Source organism: Eulemur rufifrons, chromosome 1 (genome assembly GCF_041146395.1).
Source record: "Eulemur rufifrons isolate Redbay chromosome 1, OSU_ERuf_1, whole genome shotgun sequence".
NCBI classification, from domain to species: Eukaryota; Metazoa; Chordata; class Mammalia; order Primates; family Lemuridae; genus Eulemur; species Eulemur rufifrons.
In genome coordinates this window covers 1,279,467-1,304,446 of record NC_090983.1, presented here as the reverse complement: position 1 = coordinate 1,304,446, position 24,980 = coordinate 1,279,467, and the positions used below count along the sequence as shown (strand labels likewise).

General features: G+C 52.2%; 1 protein-coding gene across 2 annotated transcripts; it reads right to left on the bottom strand.

Annotated features, from left to right (window-relative positions):
• Positions 1–1,526: 1,526 nt before the first annotated feature.
• ANKMY1 (ankyrin repeat and MYND domain containing 1) lies at positions 1,527–24,631 on the bottom strand. 2 transcript variants are annotated; one of them, XM_069462587.1, is made up of 7 exons: positions 24,489–24,631; positions 21,583–21,787; positions 17,989–18,132; positions 6,516–6,988; positions 3,346–3,562; positions 2,819–2,983; positions 1,527–1,988 (listed from the first exon to the last, which is right to left on the bottom strand). In XM_069462587.1, exons 1-7 carry the CDS (start codon positions 24,629–24,631, stop codon positions 1,527–1,529), a joined length of 1,809 nt encoding a protein of 602 aa, XP_069318688.1. The 2 variants fall into 2 exon arrangements, with proteins under 2 accessions (XP_069318688.1, XP_069319423.1); XM_069463322.1 differs by lacking the exons at positions 3,346–3,562; positions 6,516–6,988.
• Between the last annotated feature and the right edge of the window lie 349 nt (positions 24,632–24,980).

Here is a 24,980-nt window from a genome sequence, read left to right as displayed (position 1 = left end):
CGCACGTCATGGTCACGGCTGCAGGGAAGGCGCAAGGCGGCCTCACACCAGCCGCCGGGACAGACCCCTAGGGCAGGGCAGGGCAGGCACTGGGGGTGGGGGACGTGTGGGAGGGCGCGGTGTGGTGTGTGTGCTACGGAATACACACACACACACTCCAACATACACACCACACACGCCACACATACCACACCACACACACCACACCACACACACTACACACACCACACACACTCCAACATACACACCACACACCATGCCCACCACACACACCACACATATCACACACACACTCCAACATACACACCACACACGCCACACATACCACACCACACACACCACACATCATACACAGTACACACACCACACACACTCCAACATACACACCACACACGCCACACGTACCACACCCCACACACCACACACACACCACACACCATGCCCACCACACACACCACACATATCACACACACACTCCAACATACATACCACACACGCCACACATACCACACCACACACACCACACATCATACACAGTACACATACCACACACACTCCATCATACACACCACACACACTATGCCACACACACTACACACACCACACCACGCCATACCCACCACACAGCACACCCTCCACACATAACATACACACCATACCACACACACCACACCCACCACACATAACACACACCACACACCAGACCACTCACCACACACACCACACCGTACCCCCCACACCTCACACACACTCGCCACGCACACACAGCTCTGAAGAGGAGCAGGGGCAGAAGATGGCGGGTGGGGGTGCAGGGGGGAGGCCTGAGGGACGGGACCCTCGCGCTCTGGTTTGCGGCAGGTGCGCTTCAGACATCCTTCCCGTCTCTTGTCACACAGAATATTGGAGTGTCAAGATTTAACAAAATTAGTCACTTTTAGTGCTTCATCAAGAGCACTCAGGTGATAGCAGCGCCCGCCCGCGGAGGAAGGCAACACCTGCCCCATGCGGTGCCGGCCCGGTTTTGGCTGCACCTCTGCGCTTTCGTGTCTGCGCCGTCAGCAACGCCGGCACAGTGAAGAGGACACTAACGTCTCAGGATCGTTACGAGAATTGTCTGACCTGGCAGACTCCCTGGAAGGGTCTCGGCCCCCCGGGGTGCGCGAACCACTTGTTGAGACCCACTGGTCTAGACAGTGTGGACGGGGAGGTGGGGGGCGCAGGCAGGCGCCGCACGCACCGTGGCCAGGACTCCTCAGCACTGGCCACCGAGGCTCCTGTCGAGACACTGCACAGCCAGTGCCACAGGCCACACCAGGGCCAGGACGGCGCCGAGTGGACCTGCCCGTGGCGTTCCCTGCAGGCTCGGTCAGTGGGGGGGTGGGGACCCCGTGGATAGACACACAAACATGCGGATACATCTCTAGAAACATCACCTCCCGCTAGTACAGGGAAGTGACATGGGTGCCCCAAGCATATGATCACCCTAAACGTGACCCTCCGCCCCCGCCAGCCCGCGGGGCAGTGACTTACTCCACCATGGACAGCGCCATCCTCCTCATGGTCCCCTTATCGGAGCCGGTGGTGCCCAGCGCGGGGCCCGGCAGCATGCTGTGGGCCTGCGCGCTCTTCTCCAGCAGGCTCTGCGACAGCTGGATGGACAGGTTGCACACGCAGACGTCGGACTCGAAGCGCGTCTCGTTGCTGTACATAGTGTACTTGTCCACGTTTCCCGATGTGTCCTCGGGCCCTTTCTCCACGTCACCGACGCTGCCCTTCACTGACGGCGAGTCCCAGGTCAGAGAGCTGCTCTTCAGGTCGGTGGACTCCCTGGAGCGCCGAGCGCCCGGGGACAGGCTGCCCTCCTCGCTGCCCCAGGCCCACGGTGGCGGCCTCAGCTCGCTGCCACCCTCCTCGTAACAGGGACACTCCGTGTTCGAGTCAGCAGTGGAAAACACAAAGTTTGGATAGGCTAGGGGTTTCGAGGGTTCCTTTGGAAAGTACCAAAAAAGTGTCATTAGAAGAAAGAAATTAGAGTGACAACCCCATTCAACAACCTTCTTCAGCAAGGACCAGCATGGCCTAGGACGGTCTTCGAAGCACCAGACTGAGAAGACCAGAGCCGTGGCGAGGGACCCTGCCACAAACCCTCAAAGGCAAAAGGAGACATCTGGGAAGAAACTGCACAGAAACCTGCACCCGGCCGGCCACACCAGGGGCTGCGTGACCCTGCACGTGGCCACCAAGTGCATGGACGTGGCCTGTCCACAACCGAGGTGCGCGGTGTGTGTGAAGGAGAGACCCCGGAAAGGCCGCACTGAAATGATCTGATTTTGAATACAGTAGGCTAAATAAAATGCATTGTTAAAATTAACCTCACCTGTTCTACTTTCTTTTAATGTGGCTACTCAAAAAATTTAAATTATGCATTTTATTTCTGCCATATGTCCCGTCTCTTGCTGTTTCCGTTTTGAGCTACAGTCCTAGACGTGTGGTCCCCGAGCCAGCAGCGTCAGCGCCACCAGGACATTGTTGGAAATGCAGGCGCCTTCCCTCCCTCCACAGCGCCCTCTCCTGCACAGCGTGGCACGGGCAGTCTCGGCCCCCTCGCTGCTGTGCACGTGGCTCCCAGGGAACACTCGTCCCTCTGCCTCCGTAGCAGGCACCCAGGCTCCTTCCTTCCTCCTCCCTCCCCGCTGGCCTTGTCTCATGCTTTGCCCTGCGTGAGCCTGGTCCACACGGGAGGGCAGTGGCTGCTGGACACCTGGGCAGAGAGACCAAAAGTGGACGGTGGGTGGTGCGGTGGCCACCCAGGGCTGACCTGGGGCTCGGGCTCGGTCCTCTCGGCGACGTTGGGCTTGAAAACCCTGGAGGGGTAGTAGAGGAGGAAGCACATGCTCAGTGTCGTGAGGCCCTCGTCCGTGCACTTGTTCACATCAGCACCGAAGTCCAGCAGAAGGTTGACAATGTCACAGTGGCAATGAACCTGGAGGAAGACAAAGCCAGACTCGCCAGGATGCACCTGGTCCTCAGCGAGGGGCGGGAAGGGTCGCCTGCGGCCTGCTGCCCCTGGCGAAGCCACCCACAATAGGGAGGGGCACTGATGCTCACACCCAAGTGTGGCGAAGGGACGAGGTTGAGCATGGGACAGAGGAACAGACAGGTGATGTGTCCCCAGCCCTCCGCTCCCATTTGGCCTCACATGTCACACCCAGGTGAGGGGATTTCCACTGAACGGTGAGAAGCAGGTGTGCACACACCAGCCCCCCTCGGACCCCAGCTCCCCCGCCCCACAGCGCCCTCACAGGTGAGCACTCCTGCAGGCACCTGCGGGTGGGCGGGGCTTACCGCAGCCGCGGCGAGTGCAGTATAGCCCTTGGAGTCGGCCACGTCAGCGCTGGCAAAGTTGTCCCTCAGGATCCCCTGAATCCAGTCGTGATCCCCTTCCTCAGCCTTCAGGATCATATCCCTGGAAAACTGCTCCTTGGGCCCGCAACAGGCAAAGCCACCACGGTCCCCTTCCAGGATGGCGCCCATGTTCCAGCTTCTGTGAGCCTTCTTGTTCCTGACAACACAATTGGCCCAGTGGTGCTAGGCAGGTCTACACACCCCACATCTGCCGTGAGAAAGGGCCAGGGCAGCCACCTCCCTCCTGCTTCACGTCTGCTCATTCCTCAGACCCACATGCTGCCTGAGGCCTCCTTGCTCCCTGCACCATTCGTGCCTCAGTTCACGGAGCCCCAGTTGGCCCAGATGCACGCAGCCATGGGGACATGCTGCACGGGGACAAAGATGCTCAGGCTCACTCAAGCAGGAACATGCCAGCTTCAAGTGGACCCCGTGCATCTCCGATGCACCACTTCATGTTTTCTGGGAAACAAGCTCTCACAGCAAAGACCCTGGGAGGGAAGGAGGCCAGCACACACGTGGGTCCACCTCTCAGCACCAAGCCCCCACACCCTACCCTCTGCTCGCTCACTTTTCTGTTTGAGTAGAAAACATGCATGTCCCATACTTATTCACCATGCAACACAAAGCCTCCTCTGTGTACATAAACCCCCTACATGATCAAGAACTTGTGGATTTACAGTGACTTCTGTACCCAACAATCATCAATGATTACAGGCTCAGTTGATGTTTGCACAATGGATAGATGGATGGATGGGTGGATGGGTGGATGGCGGGATGGGTGGGTGGATGGGTGATTGCATGGATGGGTGAATGGATGGATGGATGGGTGGATGGATGGATGGGTAGATGGATGGGTGGATGGGTAGATGGATGGGTGGATGGATGGATGGATGGATGGGTGGAAGGATGGATAGATGGATGGGTGAATAGATGGAAGGATGGATGGGTAGATTGGTGGGTGGGTGGATGGATGGATGGATGGATGGGTGGATGGGTGGATAGGTGGATGGATGGATGGGTAGATGGGTGGATGGATGGATAGATGGATGGGTGGGTGGGTGGATGGATGGGTGATTGCATGGATGGGTGGATGGATGGATGGGTGATTGCATGGATGGGTGGATCGATTGATGAGTGGATGGATTGATGGGTGGATGGATTGATGGGTGGATAGATTGATGGGTGTATGGATAGATGGGTGGATGGGTGATTGCATGCATGTGTAGATGGATGGATGGATGATTGCATGGATGGGTGCATGGATGGATGGGTGGATGGGTGATTGCATGGATGGGTGGGTGGATGGACGGGTGGATGGATGAGTAGATGGGTGGATGGGTGGGTGGATGGATGGGTGATTGCATGGATGGGTGGGTGGATGGATAGATGGTTGGATGGGTGGATTGATGGGTGGATGAAAGGGTGGGTGGATGGATAGATGATTACATGGATGGGTGGATGGATGGATGGGTGGGTGATTGCATGGATCGGTGGGTGGATGGACGGGTGGATGGATGGGTAGATGAATGGATGGGTGGATGGGTGGGTGGATGGTTGGATGGGTGGGTGGAGGAATGGATGGGTGGATGGATGGATGGATGGATGGTTACATGAATGGATGGATGGATGAATGGTTGCAAGGATGGATGGTTGTGTAGATGAATGGATGGTTGTGTGGGTAGATAGATGGATGGATGGATGGAGGGGTGGGTAGATGGATGGGTGATTGCATGGATGGGTGGATGGGTGGATGGGTGGATGGGTGGATGGATGGATGGATGGATGGGTGGAGGGGTGGGTAGATGGATGGGTGATTGCATGGATGGGTGGATGGGTGGATGGATGGATGGATGGGTGGAGGGGTGGGTAGATGGATGGGTGATTGCATGGATGGGTGGATGGATGGATGGATGGGTGGAGGGGTGGGTAGATGGATGGGTGATTGCATGGATGGGTGGATGGGTGGATGGATGGATGGATGGGTGGAGGGGTGGGTAGATGGATGGGTGATTGCATGGATGGGTGGGTGGGTGGATGGATGGATGGGTGGGTGGGTGGATGGATGGGTGATTGCATGGATGGGTGGATGGGTGGATGGACGGATGGATGGATGGTTACATGAATGGATGGATGGATGAATGGTAGCAAGGAAGGATGGTTGCATAGATGAATGGATGGTTGCGTGGGTAGATGGATGGATGGGTGGATGGATGGTTGCATGGATGGAAAAGTAGCCACTTGTACTCACAAAATATGCATTCTAAACAGTTTATTGATATCTGAAGGCAAAGTTAAAGAAAGGGGTTAAAGTGTTCTTGAATATTTTAACTTAAAGAATTTAAGCAGTTTTCCTTATGTGGCCACTGACTTTCCTGGGGCTCCAGGTGGGGTGGCAGGGCTCTTTGGAGACCCACAGAGCAGGTCCACCTTTTCATACCATCCCTGGAGAAGCCATAGGCCTGGCAGGCCCCCAGCCTACCCTAACCTGTTTTCCTACCCGTGGCTCTCGGGCAGATCCTGTGTTAACATGTAACAGTGATGACAAACCCTTCTCTCCATGGTAACCGTGAGCAGGGACTGGACCCACAGAATTCTCATCACAGACACCATTCTGGAGGCCAGGGGCACCAGCTACAACCTGCACAAGAAGACCACGCACAGGGCCCAGAGCCAGGACTTGCCCTCAGCCCCACAGACTCGGGAGCCCATCCCCTGCCACGCCCCGTCCAGGGCCGCACAACAGCCTCGGTCTCCCCTGGCTGCACGCTCAGCGAGCAGCCTCCTCACCGCTGCTTCCCCCAAGAGTGGGAGAGAGGGATCCTGGGACCCGCTCCCCTGTGCAGACAGACACAGCCCACAGCCCCACCTGGCTCCCCGCTGCCCTCCCTCCTGGGGTGCCCCTCCCCGCTCACCACCACACAGGGGCTTCCCGCCCTCTTCATGCTGGGGCTGTGGCAGTCGCTCAGTGAGAAAAGCGTGTTGAGCTTACCCAGGGACACAAGCTGAGAGTTACTCAGGCCCTTAGCGGTGCCCAGTGCTGAGCACTTGGGGAACCTGCCCTACGTGCAAGGGACAGCGCGACGCGGGGGGAAGAGCAGACTGATCACCTGAACTTGTACGCTTGCTCCTGGATTCTGACCAACAGCGGCGTCTCGTTTGCTATAAACCAGGGCTCTCCATCCTCCACGAATGGTGGAATATCATCGGCGAAGATGCGGGCGTCCAGCTCTTTGCGGAAAGAGCGTGTCATGGGCAGGTGGCAGTTGTCAGTTGAGTAGATGGACATCTCTGGGGGCAGCGTTAAGTCGTCATTCAGAAGAAACCGCTTATACTCGTAGAAGAAGGGGTCCTGCCCCTCGTGCAGGCCCCAGGCCATCGTCTCCTTGTCTGAGAGGCGCATCCTGGCAGGAGCGTGTGTGGAGAAGCCGGAGAGCTCCGGGCGGCTGCACAGGGAGAAGCCTCCGGGCACCGCGGTGCACAGCTTGATGAGGTGCTGCCGGAACCACAGCCCCACGTCCTGGCTGCCATCGGGGTGGGTCTCGACGCCCGGACCAAACCGCTCGTCTGCTCTGTACAGCCCCTGCGAAAGAGCGTCCAGTGGGGCCAAGAGGAGACAGTTCAGCAGGGCTGTCCTCTTTGTGACCAGGTTTTTAGATCAAAGGAAAACACATTCCTAAGAAATGTATTCACTCGTTCCATTAACGTTTGCTGAGCTCAGCATGTGCCGGGCACTGGGCACAGTCAGAGTCAGTGTCTGCGCCTCTATATCTATCTATCTATCTATCTATCTCTCTCTCTCTCTCTCTCTCTCTCTCGGACAGGCAGCCGATATGTAAACCCTGGATGTGTCCGTGGAGAAGGGTGCGATGGGAGAGGTGGGGGCAGGGCCACCAGAGGGCTCAGGGTCTCCAGGTGGAAGTGGGTTCGACAGGCTGGGGCAGCAGTGTGGGGTGCAGGTGCCGGGCAGCAGGTCAACAGGTGCAACCAAGGAGGGGGGAAGGGAAGGGGGAGGGGCAAGAAGAGGAAGCACAGGAGAGGAGGAGGAGGAGGAGGAGAAGGAGGAAGAGCTACTCCTTGCTCCCCAGGAACTCAGCACAGCCGCAACTTGCAGGCCTTTCCTTTGGGCTGGGCAGTCTCTTCCTCGAGAGGTTTGCCCAGGAGGGCCTTTGACTCCAGTGTCGGGCAGGCAGTGCAGGACAGGCCCCTTCCTGGAGCAGGTGCGTCCTCCTGAGATAGCGGGGAGGGTGCATGGAGGCCACTAGGTGGTCCGAGAAAGCCACACAAGCAAGGTGTGGGACCTGAAGCAGGCAAGAGCAGGGACACTGGGCTCCCTGGGCCTGTGCCCGTCTGCGAAAGGAAAGGGTCCCAGCTCAGGGTCTCCCTGCACTCGAACCCGCCTGAGCACCTCTGGCATCAAGGCCAGGGCTGGACGCTGGGCATGAGGCTTCCTGGCGCTTGGCCCCGGCCCACAAGGAGCCGGCAACCTGGATGCGGAGGCAGAGGAGGGAACAAGCAGGTAAACTGCGCCAGGATGTCTCCACTCTGCACAGGAGCTGGGGGTGGGGTGTGGTGGGGGGAGCAGTGTGGAAAGAAGGGAGCGTGGAGGGCACAGGCAGGCCAGGCGGCTCTGGAGGGCCTGGGGCACAGCACAGAGGCGCACAGTCACCAAGGCGGCGTAAGCCGCAGGATCAGATGGGCTGGGAAGAAAAAAATCTCGGGGCCTGGCAAGCAAAGGGGCCCGGACGGGGCAGGCGGGGAGAAGGCAGCTGCTGCAGACACGGCTGTCGGGTCCACGGAGGCCACCTGGCCACGGCCCGCGCTCGCACTGCTGGACCCCAACTGGGCGAAATAAGGTGAGCGTCTTCAGAGATGCTCTCACAGGTTTGTCCACCGCAACCGTATTTATATCAGAAACGAGAATAGGAATATCCCAAAGGTTGAATAAAAGAGGGTGTGTTCACAGGACGAACATCGTACAGACTGCAAATTCTGTTTCTGATTTGCGTTTACTTTTTTTTTTTTTTTTTTTGAGACAGAGTCTCACTCTGTTGCCCAGGCTAGAGTGAGTGCCGTGGCATCAGCCTAGCTCACAGCAACCTCAAACTCCTGGGCTCAAGCCATCCTCCTGCCTCAGCCTCCCGAGTAGCTGGGACTACAGGCATGCGCCACTATGCCCGGCTAATTTTTTGTATATATATTTTAGTTGTCCATATAATTTCTTTCTATTTTTAGTAGAGACGGGGTCTCACTCTTGCTCAGGCTGGTCTCGAACTCCTGACCTTGAGCGATCCACCCGCCTCGGCCTCCCAGAGTGCTAGGATTACAGGCGTGAGCCACCGCGCCCGGCCTGCGTTTACTTTTTGAACAAACAATCCCACTTCTCAGAAGGCATCCTGACCATCTCCAGTGGGAACGCAGAAGGACCAGTGTGCCAGACCGTTCACCGCAGAACTGTTCACACAAGACGACTTGGGGAGGGTCCCAGTGGCCGGTCCCTCCCCACGCCCGGTGAAGGACAGGTCTGTGGCGGAGGGAAGTGCACGGGGAAAGGAACACGCGGGCACAGTTGTTCACACTTCGCAAACACAAAGACAAGTCCCAATCTGTAAGATGATCGCCTATGGCAAGGCAAGACAGAGGAGAAAGGGTCAGAGCTGAGCTCCACTGCGCAGACCTTGTTTTCTAGATTTGACTCTGGAACGATGTTAATTACTGAAACAAAATGAAAGAAAGATTTTAAAAACAGGATCCTAAGAAAGAAAGCAAGTGAATGTGGCTCTATGTCCAGGCGGAGGGTCAATCAGAGAGGAATCGTGCCATGCGGCTCCCTGTGGAACCAGCCTTCAGACGAAGAGAACAGCAAAGGAATCTGACCTGTCCTCGGTAATCGTCCTGGTAGTGACGCCGCCGCGTTGTGTTTCGGAACAATTGAACAGTTTTATGAGATAAAGCAAACAAGAAACTCTGTTAATGGTTAGAAACCGGCGTTGTCAGCTTCAGAGGAGAGGAATACAAATACAATACCACAGCTGGTAAGTAAAAACCTCATACCCCTAAATCAGAATTGGAAATATCAGTATGAAAAGAAGATGTATTTTCTCATCTTTAGAAAGTATTTCTTAGGTCTTTCTACTGAAAAAGCCTGGAAATCAGCACCAGCCAAGACAGCGTCCTGAGCACCCACAGTCCCAGACCCCCAGTCCCACTAAAGGATCCAGGTCAGGGCAGAACGCGCATGGATGAGCCTGGAACCACTGTCAGAGCAGAAAGCAAGCGAGCTCCCAATACCAGCACCTGCTCCCAATACCAGCACCTGCTCAAGTTGCATCAAAACCTCAGCAACTGAAGAGGCTTTCCCTGACCAATGTGGGCATGAAAAACCATAAAAACTGCAGCAGACTGAAACACATCAAATACATTCAAGTTCATAAATTTACAAAGATACTAAGAAACCAACCTTCATTGATCACCATTAAATAGGAAATCAATTTCTTCTTCTGAGAGCTGGTTTAAAAAAAGGAAAAGATCAAGTATGTATCTTGCCTTTCCTACCTCAAGGTAACCAAATAGTTGACAAAGAAATTCACTCATAATGAAAGAGTTCTAGTTAATAAATGCAAGAGGAGTAACAGAATTATGACAGAACTATTTTGCACCCCCTAATGAAACAACAGCTCTAGACAACAACCATCAATATTCTCTAAAACCACAGCAGGAGAGGCTGACGGGTCCCTGCACTGGATGGAGTGTGGCTGTCTCCACCTCCCACTCACCAATCCCGACATCACGAAAAGAAAGACAAGCAGACTGGTGTCAGATGTGACTTTTAACAGAGACGTGCAGGCACGGCCGTGGGGAGTGACCATCTTTGCAAGGATGGATCTGGAACACTGGACGTCCGCTCGCCAAGGCCAGGGAGGAGGCGGGGGAGACAGAGCTGACCTTGGCTTCACACGAAACACAAAAATTAACTCCAAATGATCACAGACTTAAAGGTAAGGGATAAAACCATATAACTTAGAAGAAAACTTGGATGAAAATCTTAGTAACCTAGGGTCATGCAAAGATTTCTTAAATAGGACACAAAAAAGCAAGAACTATGAAAGAAAAATTGGTAAGTTGGACTTCATCACAATGTTTTTAAATGTTTTTCAAAAGACATTTTTAAGAAAATTAAAAGATAAGCCACTACTGGGAGAAAAATTTATAAATCAAATAACTAATAAATGCTTGTGTCCAGAATATGTACAAAGAACGCTGTAACTCTGTAAGAACACAAATAACACAATCAAAAGCAATAAGTAAAACACATTAACAAACACTTCACCATAGAAAATACATAGATAGAAAATAAGAATATCAAAAAAGTGTTCAATATCATTAGTTGCTACAGCATTGCAAATTCAAATCCTAATGAAATAGCACAACACACCCATAAGAATGGCTACGATGGAAAGACAGGCAATACCAGACGTTGACAAGGGTGTGAAGCAGCTGGAACTTCCATATATTGATGGTTGAAATGCAAAATGGCACAACTACTTTGGAAAACAGTTTGGTAGTTTCTTATAAAATTTACCATATACTTGCCATTGTGACCAGCAATCCCACTCTTAGGTATTTATCCAAGTTGTGAACTAAAAATAAAATCCTAAGCCCCCACTCACTGAAAAGACCCCTCTTGGCCAAGAGGACCCCAGAAAAAACTTTAAAACTGAGTTCCCAGCCACGACGGGATAGCAGGTATGAAGCACAACCACACGTACATATTTGTGACTCCTCTTATAGCTTGTGAAATATGTATATTTGGCCACTGTGCTCAGTGTGAAGTCCTGTTCCCTTTTATCTGTTCTGTTCTGAGAAACACGTGTTCCCAATGGTGTTTCTGGACAGAGCGGAGTCTCCCAGCCCGCCAGGATGGCCAATGTGTGCTGAGACGGCTTCCTGAGAAATAAAGCTCCTTTTTCCAAAGTATAAACCTCATTATTTAAAAAGTGAAAATAAAGACATGTCCACATGAAGATTTGTAATCAACTATTCTTAGCAGCTTTATTCATAATAACCAAAAACTTGAAAGAATTCAAATGTGCATCTACTGATGAATCAGTAAAATATTTTGCATTATATCTATACAATGGAATATTACTCCATAAGAAAAAAGAATTACTGAAATATGTAAAACATGTATGAATCTCTAAAGAATCATGCCCTAAGCAACAGAAATCAAACACAAAATACTACATACAGCATGATTCCATTTATATGAAATTATAGAAAAGGGGAAACTACAACGATAAAAAGCATATTAGTGGTTGTCAAGGGCAAGTGAGTGGAGGTGGGGATTGACTATAAAGGGGCAGGAAGGAATTCCGGGGGTGACAAATGTGTTCTAAATCATGATCAAAGTGGTGGTGACTTGACTATATGTTAATACATTTGTCCAAAACTTGCTGCGTTGTTCACTTAAAATCAATGAATTTTATTGCATGCAAGCTATATCTCAATAAAATGACCATAAAATATAAGCAAAAACTAAGAAACTGATTCACCTGGAAGACTTAAATACTCAGGATAAATAATGTAAGAAAAAGAAATGAAAATAGCAGACATAGAGGGTACTGTGAGTAGGTCTAACATACCTGCAACTGGAGCCCTAGAAAAAGAGAAGAAAGAAAATGAGGCAGAGGTAATATGCGAAGAAATAATAGTTGAGAATTTTCCAGATCCATAACTAGACACATCCTAGTGAAGCTGTAGAAAACCAAAGAGAAAGACAAAAAGGTAAAGCAGACAGAGAAGAGACAGATTATATTCGAAAGAGCAACAGTTAGGCTCCCAGTGGACTTCCCAGCAGCAAAAATGGAAGCTGGGAAATAAAGGGAGTGGGATCTTTCCCATGCTCAGGGAAAATAACCGTCAACCTAGAACTCCAGGGACTGTGGAGATATTCTTCAGGAATTAAGATGAAAAGGACTAATTCTCAGATAACCAAAACCCAACAGTATATCATCTTCAGGTACACACTCAAATTCTAAGGGTACTCTTTGGACAGAAAGAACATTGATTGTTGATGAAAGATCAGAAATGCAGGAAGGAATAAGAGCAGAGAAGGTGATAATATTCAGGTAAATCTAAAAACATTTACTGTATTGAACAGTAACAATTTCTTAGAGACAGAACAATACAGATAGATATAAATATAGATATTGATATATACATATAGATAGGTGGATGCATAGATAGAAAGCCACTATATGGAGGTATGATTCACATGTAAGAAGTTGTACACATTTAAAGCATATACTTGATGAGTTTAGGAATAAGTTTACACCCAAGAAGCCATCACTACCATCAGAGCCATAGAAATATCTAACACCTCCCAAAATTTCAACCAAACTCCTATATACTTTTAATAGGTCTCAATAATAGAATTCAAAAGGGGATAAGTGGAGTTAAAACAGTCTAAGATTCTTATATATTCCTAGAGAAAAGTAAAGGTATTAATAAGTCAAGAACTCACGCTGTAATTTTTAGGGTAGTGCTAAAAGAGTAGGAAAAGAATGTACAAGTTTGCAACTGATATGAAAACAAAATACATCAATTCAAATGAGGATGAGAAAAGACAGAATAAATGTAGAATAGATAAAATAAATAAAAAGTACATAAGATAGTAGATTTAAAGCCAAATATATGACTACTGACATTAAATGCACACGATCTAAATCAGAGCTTTCCAAAAGAAAACTCATGAGCCAAATATATAATTGAAAATTAAAACTTTTCTAGCAGCCACATTACCAAAAGTAAAAGGAAGCAGGTAGAATTAATTTTTAGATAATAATTTTATTTAATTAAATATTTCCAAAATATTTCAACATATATTTAATATTAAAAATTATTGCAATAGTTTACATTCTTTTTCTTACTAACTCTTCAGGACCTGGTGTGTGTTTCACATTCCCAGCACACTTTAATTTGGACCAGCCACACCTCAAGTGCTCAGTGGCTAGTGGCCACCGTACTGGACATGCAGATCTAAATGTTCAGTGACAATTATTGAACCAGATTCAAATACACATGCACATATACACATTTTCAAAAATAAAGTGAAGAAATATCTAAAATATAATGAAACAGAAAAGTTGAAAGTAAAATTACAGAGAAAGACATACCATGAGAAACGTACAATAGTCCCCTCCTATCTGCAGTTTTGCTACCCCTGGTTTCAGTTACCTGTAGTCAACAACAGTCAAAAAAATATTAAATAGGGAATTCCAAAAATAAGCAATTCTTTTTTTTTTTTTTTTTTTTTTGAGACAGAGTCTCACTCTGTTGCCCGGGCTAGAGTGAGTGCCGTGGCGTCAGCCTAGCTCACAGCAACCTCAAACTCCTGGGCTGAAGCGATCCTACTGCCTCAGCCTCCCGAGTAGCTGGGACTACAGGCATGCGCCACCATGCCCGGCTAATTTTTTCTATATATATTTTTAGTTGGCCAGATAATTTCTTTCTATTTTTAGTAGAGACGGGGTCTCACTCTTGCTCAGGCTGGTCTCGAACTCCTGAGCTCCAGTGATCCGCCCGCCTCGGCCTCCCAGAGTGCTAGGATTACAGGCGTGAGCCACCGCGCCCGGCCAGCAATTCTTAATTTTTAAATTGCGCACCCTTCTGAGTAGCATAATGAAATCTCACACCATTGATGTGAATTTTCCCTTTGTCCAGCATATCCACACTGTACACACTCCCACCCAAGAGATGCACAAAATCAATAGGTGTCTTGCTAGATTAACCAGAAACAGAAAAGAAAGGACCCTAATGAGCTCAATCAGAAATGAAAAAGGAGATATTACAACTGATACCTTGGAGATACAAAATATCATCTCTAAATACTATAAAAATGTCTATGAACATAAACTTGAAAATGTTGAGGAAATGGATGAATTCTTGAAAACAAACAACCACCCTAGGCTCAATCAGGAAGAAGCAGAACTCCTGAACACACCAATGTGAAGTAACAAAATTGAAGCAGCAATAAAAAGACTCCCAACAAAAAAAAGTCCCAGACCAGATGCATTCACAGCCAAATTTTACCGGACCTATGCAAAAGAACTGGTACCTATACTGCAGCAATTATTTCATAACACAGAGAAGGAAAGAATCCTCCTCAAATCAATCTACAAAACCAATATCACCTTGATACCAAAGCCAGGAAAGGACACAACAAAAAAAGAAAACTACAGGCCAATATCCCTTATGAATATAGATGCAAAAATTCTCAAGAAAATTCTAGTAAACTGAATTCAGCTGCACATAAAAAAAAAAAAAAAAAGAATCCACCATGACCAAATGGGGTTCATCCCAGAGATGTAAAGACAGTTCAACATACACAAATCTATAAGTGCGATTCACCACATAAATGGAAGCAAAAACAAAGACCATATGATCCTCTTGATAGACGCAGAAAAAACATTTCACAAAATTCACCACTTTTTTATGATAAGAACTCTTACCTAAATAGGGATAGATGGAACATACTTCAACATTATAAAAGCCATATACAACAAACCCACACCCAACATCATACTGAACAAGGGAAAACTGAAAGCATTCCCACTTAGAACTGGAACCAGACCATATTGCCCATTGTCACCATTTCTGTTCAATATAGTGCTGGAAGTCCTAGACAGAGCAATCAGGCAAGAGAAGAAAATCAAGGGGTGTCCAAATGGAAGACACCTAGAGATCTAGTCAGAAAGCGGGTGTCCCCGGGTTTTGGACCCAGACCAAGACCTAGAGATTTTCCCAAAGCCAGTGTCTCTGAGTCTGGGTGAAGGCTGGGAGGGGTGGTTCGGAGGTATCTCCCTAGGGCACCACCCTGAGCGTGGTAGACCTGGTACCAGGTTTTTCATCCTAGACCAAAACCAAAAGCTACCACTCCTGGCCTGGCGCACATGACCACTTTTAGAGCCCATGAGCCTCACCGAGTTCCGAATGGCATTGAGGGTGCAGGAGGACGTCCTGGGAGCTGCACAGCAGAGGAAGGAGCCATCTCAAGACAGAGGCAGAAAAGTGAGTCCCCCTGTGGGCCACCAAAATGTCAGGGTGGGAACTTGCACCTCAGGCTGGGAAAGAATTCTTGACTCAAAGATTAGGATAGATTTGAAGCAAGAAGTTTACTTTACTTTCCAAGAGAGAAAAGGACACGGCACAAAAAAACAAAAAAGGAAGGGGGGGCCGACCGAGGATGTGGAGAGGGAGCTTCCACAGTTGCGGACTGAGACAAGCGGCAGTTGGGGCTGCTTTTCCTCCGCTGAGCCGACTGTATCGGTCCCCTGGGAGTGGCCTGGCGGACGTGGGGGAGGGCTGCACCCTTTCTGTCTGCTCAGTGCTTTTCAAGGGTCATAAAACAAACTCTTAAAGACAACAAATTAGGCCGGGCGCGGTGGCTCACGCCTGTAATCCTAGCACTCTGGGAGGCCGAGGCAGGTGGATCGCTCAAGGTCAGGAGTTCGAGACCAGCCTGAGCAAGAGCGAGACCCCCGTCTCTACTAAAAGATAGAAAGAAATTATCTGGACAACTAAAATATATATAGAAAAAAATTTGCCGGGCATGGTGGCGCATGCCTATAGTCCCAGCTACTCGGGAGGCTGAGGCAGGAGGATCCCTTAAGCCCAGGAGTTTGAGGTTGCTGTGAGCTAGGCTGACGCCACGGCACTCACTCTAGCCTGGGCAACAAAGCGAGACTCTGTCTCAGAAAAAAACAAACAAACAAAAAAAAACAACAAATTAAACCACGTCTCAAAACAAACAAAAAAACCCACAACAAATTAAACCACATGTGCTTAAACAAACAAAGCGGCATTGTGTGCAGTGATTTGCCCTTTTTTTTTCCTGAATGCTAGATGGCTTACTAACTGCCCCTTCTTCTTTCCCTTAAGAACCCCCGGTAACTACTGCTCACTGGAGCCTACATTCAGGGCAACTGGAGTCTGTGCTTCCCTGGCTGCAGCCCTCAACTTTGGCCCAAATAAATCCTCTACTTACGTTAATTTTGCCTCAGTTTCTTCCTTTAGGTTGACAACAGCCACTTGGGAGGGTGAAGCGTTCATTCGCCCTGGGACCCCACAGTCCCACTCCTACAAGCTCACCCAGGTGAAAGGCAAACCTGTGCTCGATGTTTCCACGCACACACACGGAAACAAACTAAACATACGCATTTATAGCAGCTACTCATCATCAGCAAGAACCAGAAACAGCCCCAGGGTCGCTCAGGCGGGGAAAGGATAAACCGGCAGCTCCACGCCAGGGGAAGGTGCTCGGCAAGGGGGAGAAGTGAACGCTGGGAGCGCCACGTGGACGGGTCCCAGGTGTGCTCACTAAGCACAAGATGCCGGGCTCAATGGCTGCCAGAGCCGAATCAGAGGCCGAAACAGATCAGCTGCAGGCTGAGGGCGGAGGGAGAGATTTGCTGCAAAGGGCATGGGCAACATTTGGGGGCAACAAAACTGTTCCACAGCTTGATTGCAGTAGTGGTTACACAACTCTATCCTTGTCAAAACTTGCAGGACCGCGTATTAAAATGAGTGACTTTTACTGTAAATTATACTATAATAAAATAAAGGTGGGGAAGGAATATCTGTACTTGTGTGAACTAAAATAAAATCTTAAGCCCTCCCCAGCTGACTGAATGGACCCCCTCTCGGCCGAGGGGACCCCAGAAAGACCCTGAAGCTGAGTTGCTTCGTGAGAAGGAGGTCGGACAAGCCCTGTCATGCCCCCTCTCTTCTTGCAGATGTCCTTTGTGACTCACGAGCAGGCCCGAGGCCACGCAAGACAGAGCTTGAACCACACCTGCGGGCCCCAGTTTCCATAGCAAACCGCTTCAGCATGGGCGTGTGGTCAGAGGCTGGTGTCTGATTCACGGACGTCCTTATCTTAACTGAAAACTTTCCAAGCCTTCAGACACAGCTTCACGTCTTTAACCAATTACAAATCAGAGAGTCTTTAAACCCACCTATAACCTGTAAGCACAGCCCCCTGCTTTGAGAAATAGCCCACCTTTTCGGGCCAAACCAATGTCTGCTTTCTGTGTACTGATTTGTGACTTTACATGTAACTCCTTTCACCGAAAAATGTATAAAACCAAACTGCAACCCGGCCACGGGGAGTCCACCTGCTCGAGGCTCCTTGGGTGCGGCTCTGGGCCATGGTCCCCAAACCTGGCTCAGAATAAACCTCTTTAAATTATTTTACAGAGTTTGGCTTCTTTTCCATAGACATTTGCGAGACCAGGCAAGTTCTCCATATTAAAAAAATGTAAGTTTCAAGTAACAGGTGTAGAATGATACAATTTATACATTAAAAAATAAATATGGTGCACTTTTTAATCTAAAGGATTTAGGACAACTTGCTAATATCCCTGTGGGGAATGGAATGACAGCTTTCTATTTTTATTTATACCTGATTATTGGTACTATTATAATCATTAAAAATAAGAAAGCCACTTAAAGTTAAACAAATAAACTACCCCAAACCTAAATATCTGTGTCCAGTGGCCTGGACACGCCGCGTGGCCCCCGCACCTGGAAGAGGCTCGTCTTCATGTACATGGTGCCGTAGCCTTCTCGGTGGCTCAGGTAGAAGGTGCCTGTGAAACTGGAGCCGTCCGGCCACATGTAGGTGCCCAGGCCGTGGCAGTGGTCCCGGTAAAACTGCCCGCGGTACAACTGTGAGACGGAGAGGTCAGTAACCCCCGGTGCCTGAGAAACGCAGCCCCCGATCACCCCCGAAACCCAGGAGGACCCTCCGAGCCCCACACCGGGCAGCAAGCAATGACTGGGGGCTGTCGGGGCTGTGTGGGGCCCCGCAGGGTGCCAGCCGTCTGCAGTACCTAGAGGGAGTCCCGGGCAGTCGGCCCCCACAGCCGCACCCACCCCCACCGCCCCTCAGTGGGGGAGTTGGAGGGGTATGGGACTGCCTGGTCCCCTTGAGTCAGGAGACTGGGGACCTGCCTTCTCCCTGGGGGACTCGCCGGGGCAGTGCCCACCTGGGGTGGGGCAGGGCTGGCCTGGAGAAGGGGCTGAGCCGGGGGCCCTGGCTGGGAACACGGGCAGGACTGACTTGGAACTCCGCGATATGGGGACACACGGATGCTGGCCTTTCCCAAGCCCTGTACATGTTGGGGTGAGTGTGTCAGCCTGCCCTCTATGGAGGTCACCGGAGGGGAAAACGTGACATTCATGACAAGGCTTTTAGCCCCTGGATTTGACTCTCACATTAAGTGCCAGAGGCCACCTCCCTCCCCAGAAGCAGGTCGGCCAGGGGCACCGTGGCAGCGCCCCCCTAGGCTCACGTTCCAGACAGAACACCCGGCGGGAAGGTGACCGCGATTTCTGCAGGCTGAGTCCCTCCCTGTCTTCTGACAGCGGAAACGCTCTTCCCTGCAGAGGCGTCCCCACGTGCCCCCATCCCCAGCACACGGGCCAGGCCTGGCCACCCGCAGGACCCCTGACCTGCAGCCCCCGCCTCCATCCCCCAGCCAGACCAGCACTGTGCTGGGGCGTCCTCCCTTCCGGGAGTGTGTGACAGGCCCCCAGGGGCTGGCCTGAGGGCGGAAGGTCAGTCTTAGCCCCTACAACGAGGAGCTGAAGAGGGAAGGCCTGAAAGGTCATTAGAACTCCTGGATCCAGCCGCTCCTGAGGCCACATCACCCTTGGATTTTTAGTTTCAAGAGCCAACAAAGGCCCTTTTCTGTTTCAGCTGCATTGAATTTGGGTCTGTCAGTTACCACCTCTCAAAATCTTGGCCAGCAAGGACACTCGGGAGCAGAGAGGCAATCGCGCTGGGGGCCACCTGGTGCCAATATTATTATTTTTTTTTTTTTTTTTGAGACAGGGTCTCACTCTGTCACCAGGCTAGAGTGCAGTGACATCATCATGGCCCACAGCAACCTCAAACTCCTGGGCTCAAGTGATCCTCCTGCCTCAGCCTCCCGAGTAGCTGGGACTACAGGCATGCGCCACCACGCCTGGCTAATTTTTTTGTAGAGATAGGGTCTCGCTCTTGCTCAGGCTGGTCTCAAACTCCTGGCCTCAAGCAGTCCTCCCACCTCGGCCTCCCAAAGTCAGCATTCATCTAATTATATGATGCTGCACAGCTTATCGGAGAGTCTACCTAAGTAAGAGTGATCTTAAGTTGCAAATCCTGGATACAGAATTACAGGGGCACATTAAGCCCTCAGCTCCTTGCATTTCCATGCATGAGAGATTTGTGTGCCACTCCCAAAACGCAAGGGTCAGGGGAGTAGAGCCACCCCTCCCTGCCCACCCTCGGTCTTGCCCAGACACGCTGGCACTAACGCTGCCTGGCCCTGTGTTTCAGACAGACAGTGGATGAGCCCTGCATGTGGTGTGAGAGGGACTCGTCCTTCTGGCTTTCTCTGGGTCATGAGCTGCCACAGCTGGGCGAGCAGCTGCCCATGGACGCAGCGGTCCCCGCCCTGGCAGTAACCAGCTAACCCTCCACCTAGACGCTCGCCTGCGGTGGTCTCCCTTCCCTGGGGAGCCCCTGGGGTCGGGAGGGCTCGGAACCGTGCGCCATGCGCCAAGGCTCTCCAGCCTTGACGTGGGCAAAGGAGAGACCAGCTGACTAGAGACACGTGCTGGAGAGACAAGTGTGCGCAGGAACCGTGGCTGCTTGGGGATCTGTGTTCACCGATCAGCACCCACCAGGGTCCCGCTCTCCCAGCCTCTGTCCAGGTCACATGAGGCCTGGGGTCTCCCCTGAACTCAGGCAGCATTCTGCGTGTGCTGGGAACATGCAGACAGCAGGCGTGCCGCTGGGGTGCCTGGAAGCCCCACCTCCACCTCTACCTGCTCCTCACCTGGTCTTGGAGGACTCCTGTCCCTCTTCTCCCCCACACACCACCACTCCCCAGGCTCCACCCTGAGACCTTGCCTTCCTCTGGGCACCCTCATGGCCCCACCACCCTCCATGACACCCAGCACGCCTCCCCCGCCCTGGCCGCTCCTGAGCCCGGCCTCGCCCATCCCCCACCCCTGCACCTGCTGAATGAAACGTTCTAATGGGGTGTCTGCCCGACTCATATCAACTGCCATTAAAATGCCCCCACCAAAAAGAGCAGATGGCCACATGTGTCTGCCATGGCCCTGCCCCCGCCACAGCTGCCCAAACTGGGGTGAACGTCTGACCAAGCTGGGCCAGCAGACACTTGTGGGACTTCAGAACTGGGCCTGAGAAAGTCCAGTTCCATCTGCTGCTTCTGGACCTGGGGAGAGCAGGTGCATGAGGGGGCATGGGCCAGATGTCTCCAGCCTTGGGCACCAAAGGCACAGAAGCCGGGTCTCCAGAGAGAGCAAAGTGTGGGAGAAGGATGGGGCCAGGGGCCCACGCAGCCCCAGAGAAGCTCTGCAAGGGCTCCAGTGCCGGCAACTCTGTAATGACCCCAAATATACACCCGCCCCGGCTGCCTCCAGAGACCGTCTCAGCTGAACCACACAATGTTCAGGGCGACACCAGGGCAGAATCCTCCACTGGGCACAGGGTACAGGGGATGGGAACACATCACTGGGGGACCTTTAGAACCCAGCATCCCACGGGGAGAGGACCTAAGCCCCCAAGACTCAGCACGCACCCCAGCCTTGCCGCAGGCTAGGCTGCTCCACTCAGCCAGGGACAGTGGAGCAGACAGCTTTGGCTGCAGGCTCCGGGTCCCGACAGCCACACCCACCGAGTCTCCACTGGGGCCCTGGGCACAGCCCAGCATGGGGTGCAAGGACATATTCTCGTTTTGTCTTTAAGAACATCTTTTGCCTATTGCTGAATCTTAAATGCAAAGCAATTTCACCAATGTGAATATACTAGTTGCTACCGTAATTCACAATTTTAAAACATTTTCCCAGAATAAGAATTTATCTTCTTAAGTCACAGCTTCCCAAACCTCATCCTACGGACCCGAGGGCAAACCACAGGCATGACATCTGGGGTTGGGAAACATGTTTTCTCTGGATATTTCTGGAGTAGCAAAGACAGTAGCCTAGCATCTTCCTGTAGATGGACCCAAAAGTTCCCATCACTTCAGCTCTTAGAAGGACAGAGGCCAGGCACCACTGGCTGAGCCCCGCCCGGCCCCGGGGGAGGAAGAGGAAGCAAGTTACCTCGCCCGTGGGCCATGAGAATTCGCCGTATCCGAGCTTCACGTCCAGCCCGAACTGCCCCCGGTAGACGCAGCCGTCCTGCCACTCCTGCACGCCCTGGACCAGCTGGATGTAGGCCTCCTTCAGGTCCTGCTCCCTCAGAGGGCCCTCCTCCTCCTCCTCTTCCTCCTCCTCCTCCTCCTCCTCAGGGGCTGTCGGGAGGTTCCTAGAAGCACAGAGCAGAGGGAGAGAAGAGCAAGTGGCTGAAGCATCTTCAGAGTGACTGTGCCGTGTGCCAGCCACTGTCCATCTCATCCTGACAACAGAGGCAGGTGCCGATGTCATCTGCATGCCACAGAAAAGGAAAGTGAGGCACAGCTGTGCAGTGATGCCCAGGTCACACGGGACGTGGAAAGCGCAGCAAGGGAGCAAACAGACGTGGGTAAACGGCTGCCGGCCCCGGAGGTGGGATCAGCGAGCTCTCTCCTGCCCAGGGCCTGCTGGCTGCACCACCTGGGCCCCGATGGCCTCTGCCCCACCCCAGCCGTCTGCTGGGCACAGTGTACATGGTGGGGTCCTCTCGCTAGAGCCAGCAGCATCAGCCAGGCAGGAAGCAGACACTCCACACACACGTGGACCCATGGAGGGTCCGAAAGCAGCTTGAGAGGCGGCCAGCTGCAGTAAGCTGGACAGATGGCTGGATGCAGGGACACGGGGGGGGGGGACGTACAGCAACAGGGAGAGAACATGGGTGCGTGGGGATTTGTCGTCACTTACAAGTGGGTCCCACCCTACCCCCGCCACACATACCCCCTGCCTCCCTCTCAACGGCAGAGCTGTCTGGGGGGTGCGGCATGCTGGTGTCCCTGTCTACAGAGCTGTCCTGCTGTCAGGCTGGTGGGCTGGCTGGGCAGCATGTGGCCTGGGCACCCTGGACCCTGACCGCTGGCCCTCGAACACCAGCCATGAGCCACAAGTCTAAACAGAGCATGTGGTCAGCAAAGAAGGGATTCAGCTGCTGGGAACACAAAATCTGCATTTAGCACATTGGTTCGTAAACACAGAAAGGAGCCAGCAAGGACGGACTCCAAGCACGGCAACGGTCAGGGCTGCAGGAGCTGGTGTGGTGCGGTTGTCCTTGCGCTCACCTGCTGTGACAGGTTGAATTGTGCCCCTCATTCTTACGTTGGAGTCCTAAACCCCAGGACCTCACAGTGTGACATTACTTGGAGATGGGGTCTCTACAGAGGTAACCAAGTTAAAATGAGGTCATTAGGCAAACCCTAATGACTGGTGTCCTCATAAAAAGGGAAAATTTGGACACAGATAAATGCTTAGAGGGAAACAGCACGAACGGACAGAGGAGGCGCCAGCCATACGAGGCCAAGGAGAAGCTTGGAACACACCCTCTCGCGGCCTCAGAAGGGAGCAGCCCTGCCAGAACCTGTACCTCAAACTTCGGCCTCCAGAACCGAGAGGACCGCTTTGCTGTTTCAGCCACCTGAAGCCTGCGGTGTTTTGTTGTGGTAGCCCTGGCCCACTAACGCACCTGTATTTTCTCACCTTTCTACACAGGACAGGTATTACTTAATAACAAATATATATCTCAAGAAGGGGTGAAGATAGCCTACAGTAGGAATGAAAGAAACAGAAACTTTAAAATAACTTTTTTCCTGAAAAAAAAAAAGTGGAAATGATTTTGAGGTCAAGTAGGAAAATCTATAAGGCCCACACTGTGGGGTCACCAGAAACGGTCAGCATGGGCACACGCCTGGCCACTCAGCTCTGCCACCTCTGGATGTTTGGCCTAGATGGGCTCCTTGCACCTGTCATGACTCAGTTTCCTTATCTGCAAAACGGGGAGGCCTGCGTGGGCCACTATAACAAAGCACCGCAGACTGCGTGCCTGAACAGACATCTAGTTCTCACAGTTCTAAAGGATGAAGTCCAAGATCAAGGTGCAGGCAGATTCGCTTCCCGGTGAGGGCTTGTGGGCAGCTGCCTTCTCGCTGTGTCCTCACCATGAGGACAGTGAGAGGGGAGGGAGCTCTGTTCTCTCTTCCTCTTCTTATAAGGACACTAACCGCATCACGCGGGGCCATCCTTGAGACCTCATCTAACCCTAACCACCTCCCAAAGCTCCACCTCCAAACACTATCACACTAGGGGGCAGAGCTTCAACATATGAATTTTGGAGGTACACAAGCACTCAATCCTAACTGGGAACAAATACAATAGGGTTCCAGGGTGGATTTCATGAGATGCTACAGGAAGGCTCTGAGGGCAGCCCCTGGCCCAAAGTAGCCCTTACTATTAACACTTACAGCTGTGAAGAAGCCATGTTGACTTGGGAAACCCCCATCTCACAAGGGAAATGTATCCTTACATCCCCTAGGCGGTGACAGGGCCGGGGACGGTGGCTCAGGCCTGTAACCCAGAACTCTGGGAGGCCAAGGCAGGAGGACTGCTTAAGGCCAGGAGTCCAAGACCAGCCAGAGCAATAGTGAGACATTGTCTCTACAAACTAATTTTAAAATGATCCAGCTACTCGGGAGGCTGAGGCAGGAGGATCGCTTGAGCCCAGGAGTTTGAGGTTGCTGTGAGCTAGGCGGACACCACTGCTCTCCAGCCTGGGCAACAGAGCGAGTCCTGTCTCAAAATCTAACAAAAAGTTGTCTCCTAGGAGGTGAAATCGGTGGGCAGAGTGTGCAGGCGAGCAGGGAACATGCGAAGACCTGGCGTGGATTCCAATTAGCCATCATTGTCGTTTTTCTCAGTGGTCGTTGTTATAAGGTTGAAGCTTTCCTATTTCTCCAGAGACTAGCATTTTGGGGATAAAACACCACTTAGCGATTTTTAATGCTTGCCATAACGATGCATCCCACCCCTGGGTCAGGGTCCCACCTCCCTGCGGGGGGCTCCCGCACCTCTTGGTGAAGACCGCACGGCTCCCCAGGAGCCCCGGGTCCTTAGCAGCGGAGATGGCACTGCCCTTGCGCTCCGGCGGGCGGTGGAGGCTGTGCGCCTCTGAGACCTCGTAGTCCAAGGCGGAGGAACCACCGCCTTCCATATCTTCGAACCTGGAAGCAAAGTCGGAAGGAAGCCACGCGTTCGCCCCCGGGCTCCCGCCAGGACCCGCCCGGGGAGCCAGCCGCCCCGTAAATCGCCACGCCCCGGCCCGGCCTCGCTCAGCATCTGGGGAACCAGGACTCGGCCCTTCCGCGGGGCGGCAGCCCGGCCAGGCCCTCCGGCCCGCAGCAGGGTCAGCCCTGCGCCGCTGGACGCCGAGGGCGCCACTGCCCGCGGGTCCCTCCCCGCGGGGCTCGGAAGCTGGCGCTGGGGCAGCGGGACACCCGGTGCGGGAGACGGGGCCTCGCAGACAACCGGGTTACAGCCCTCCGCGGCCTGCCCGGGACGCC

Coding starts and splice junctions, on each gene's coding strand:
- ANKMY1 (XM_069462587.1), bottom strand. CDS start 24,631: ATGGAAGGCGGTGGTTCCTCCGCCTTGGACTACGAGGTCTCAGAGGCG. Junction 6,989..17,988: donor TGAAGACGAGCCTCTTCCAG/GTGCGGGGGCCA, acceptor GCTCTTTCGCAG/GGGCTGTACAGAGCAGACGA. Junction 2,984..3,345: donor CTGCACTCGCCGCGGCTGCG/GTAAGCCCCGCC, acceptor GTCTTCCTCCAG/GTTCATTGCCACTGTGACAT.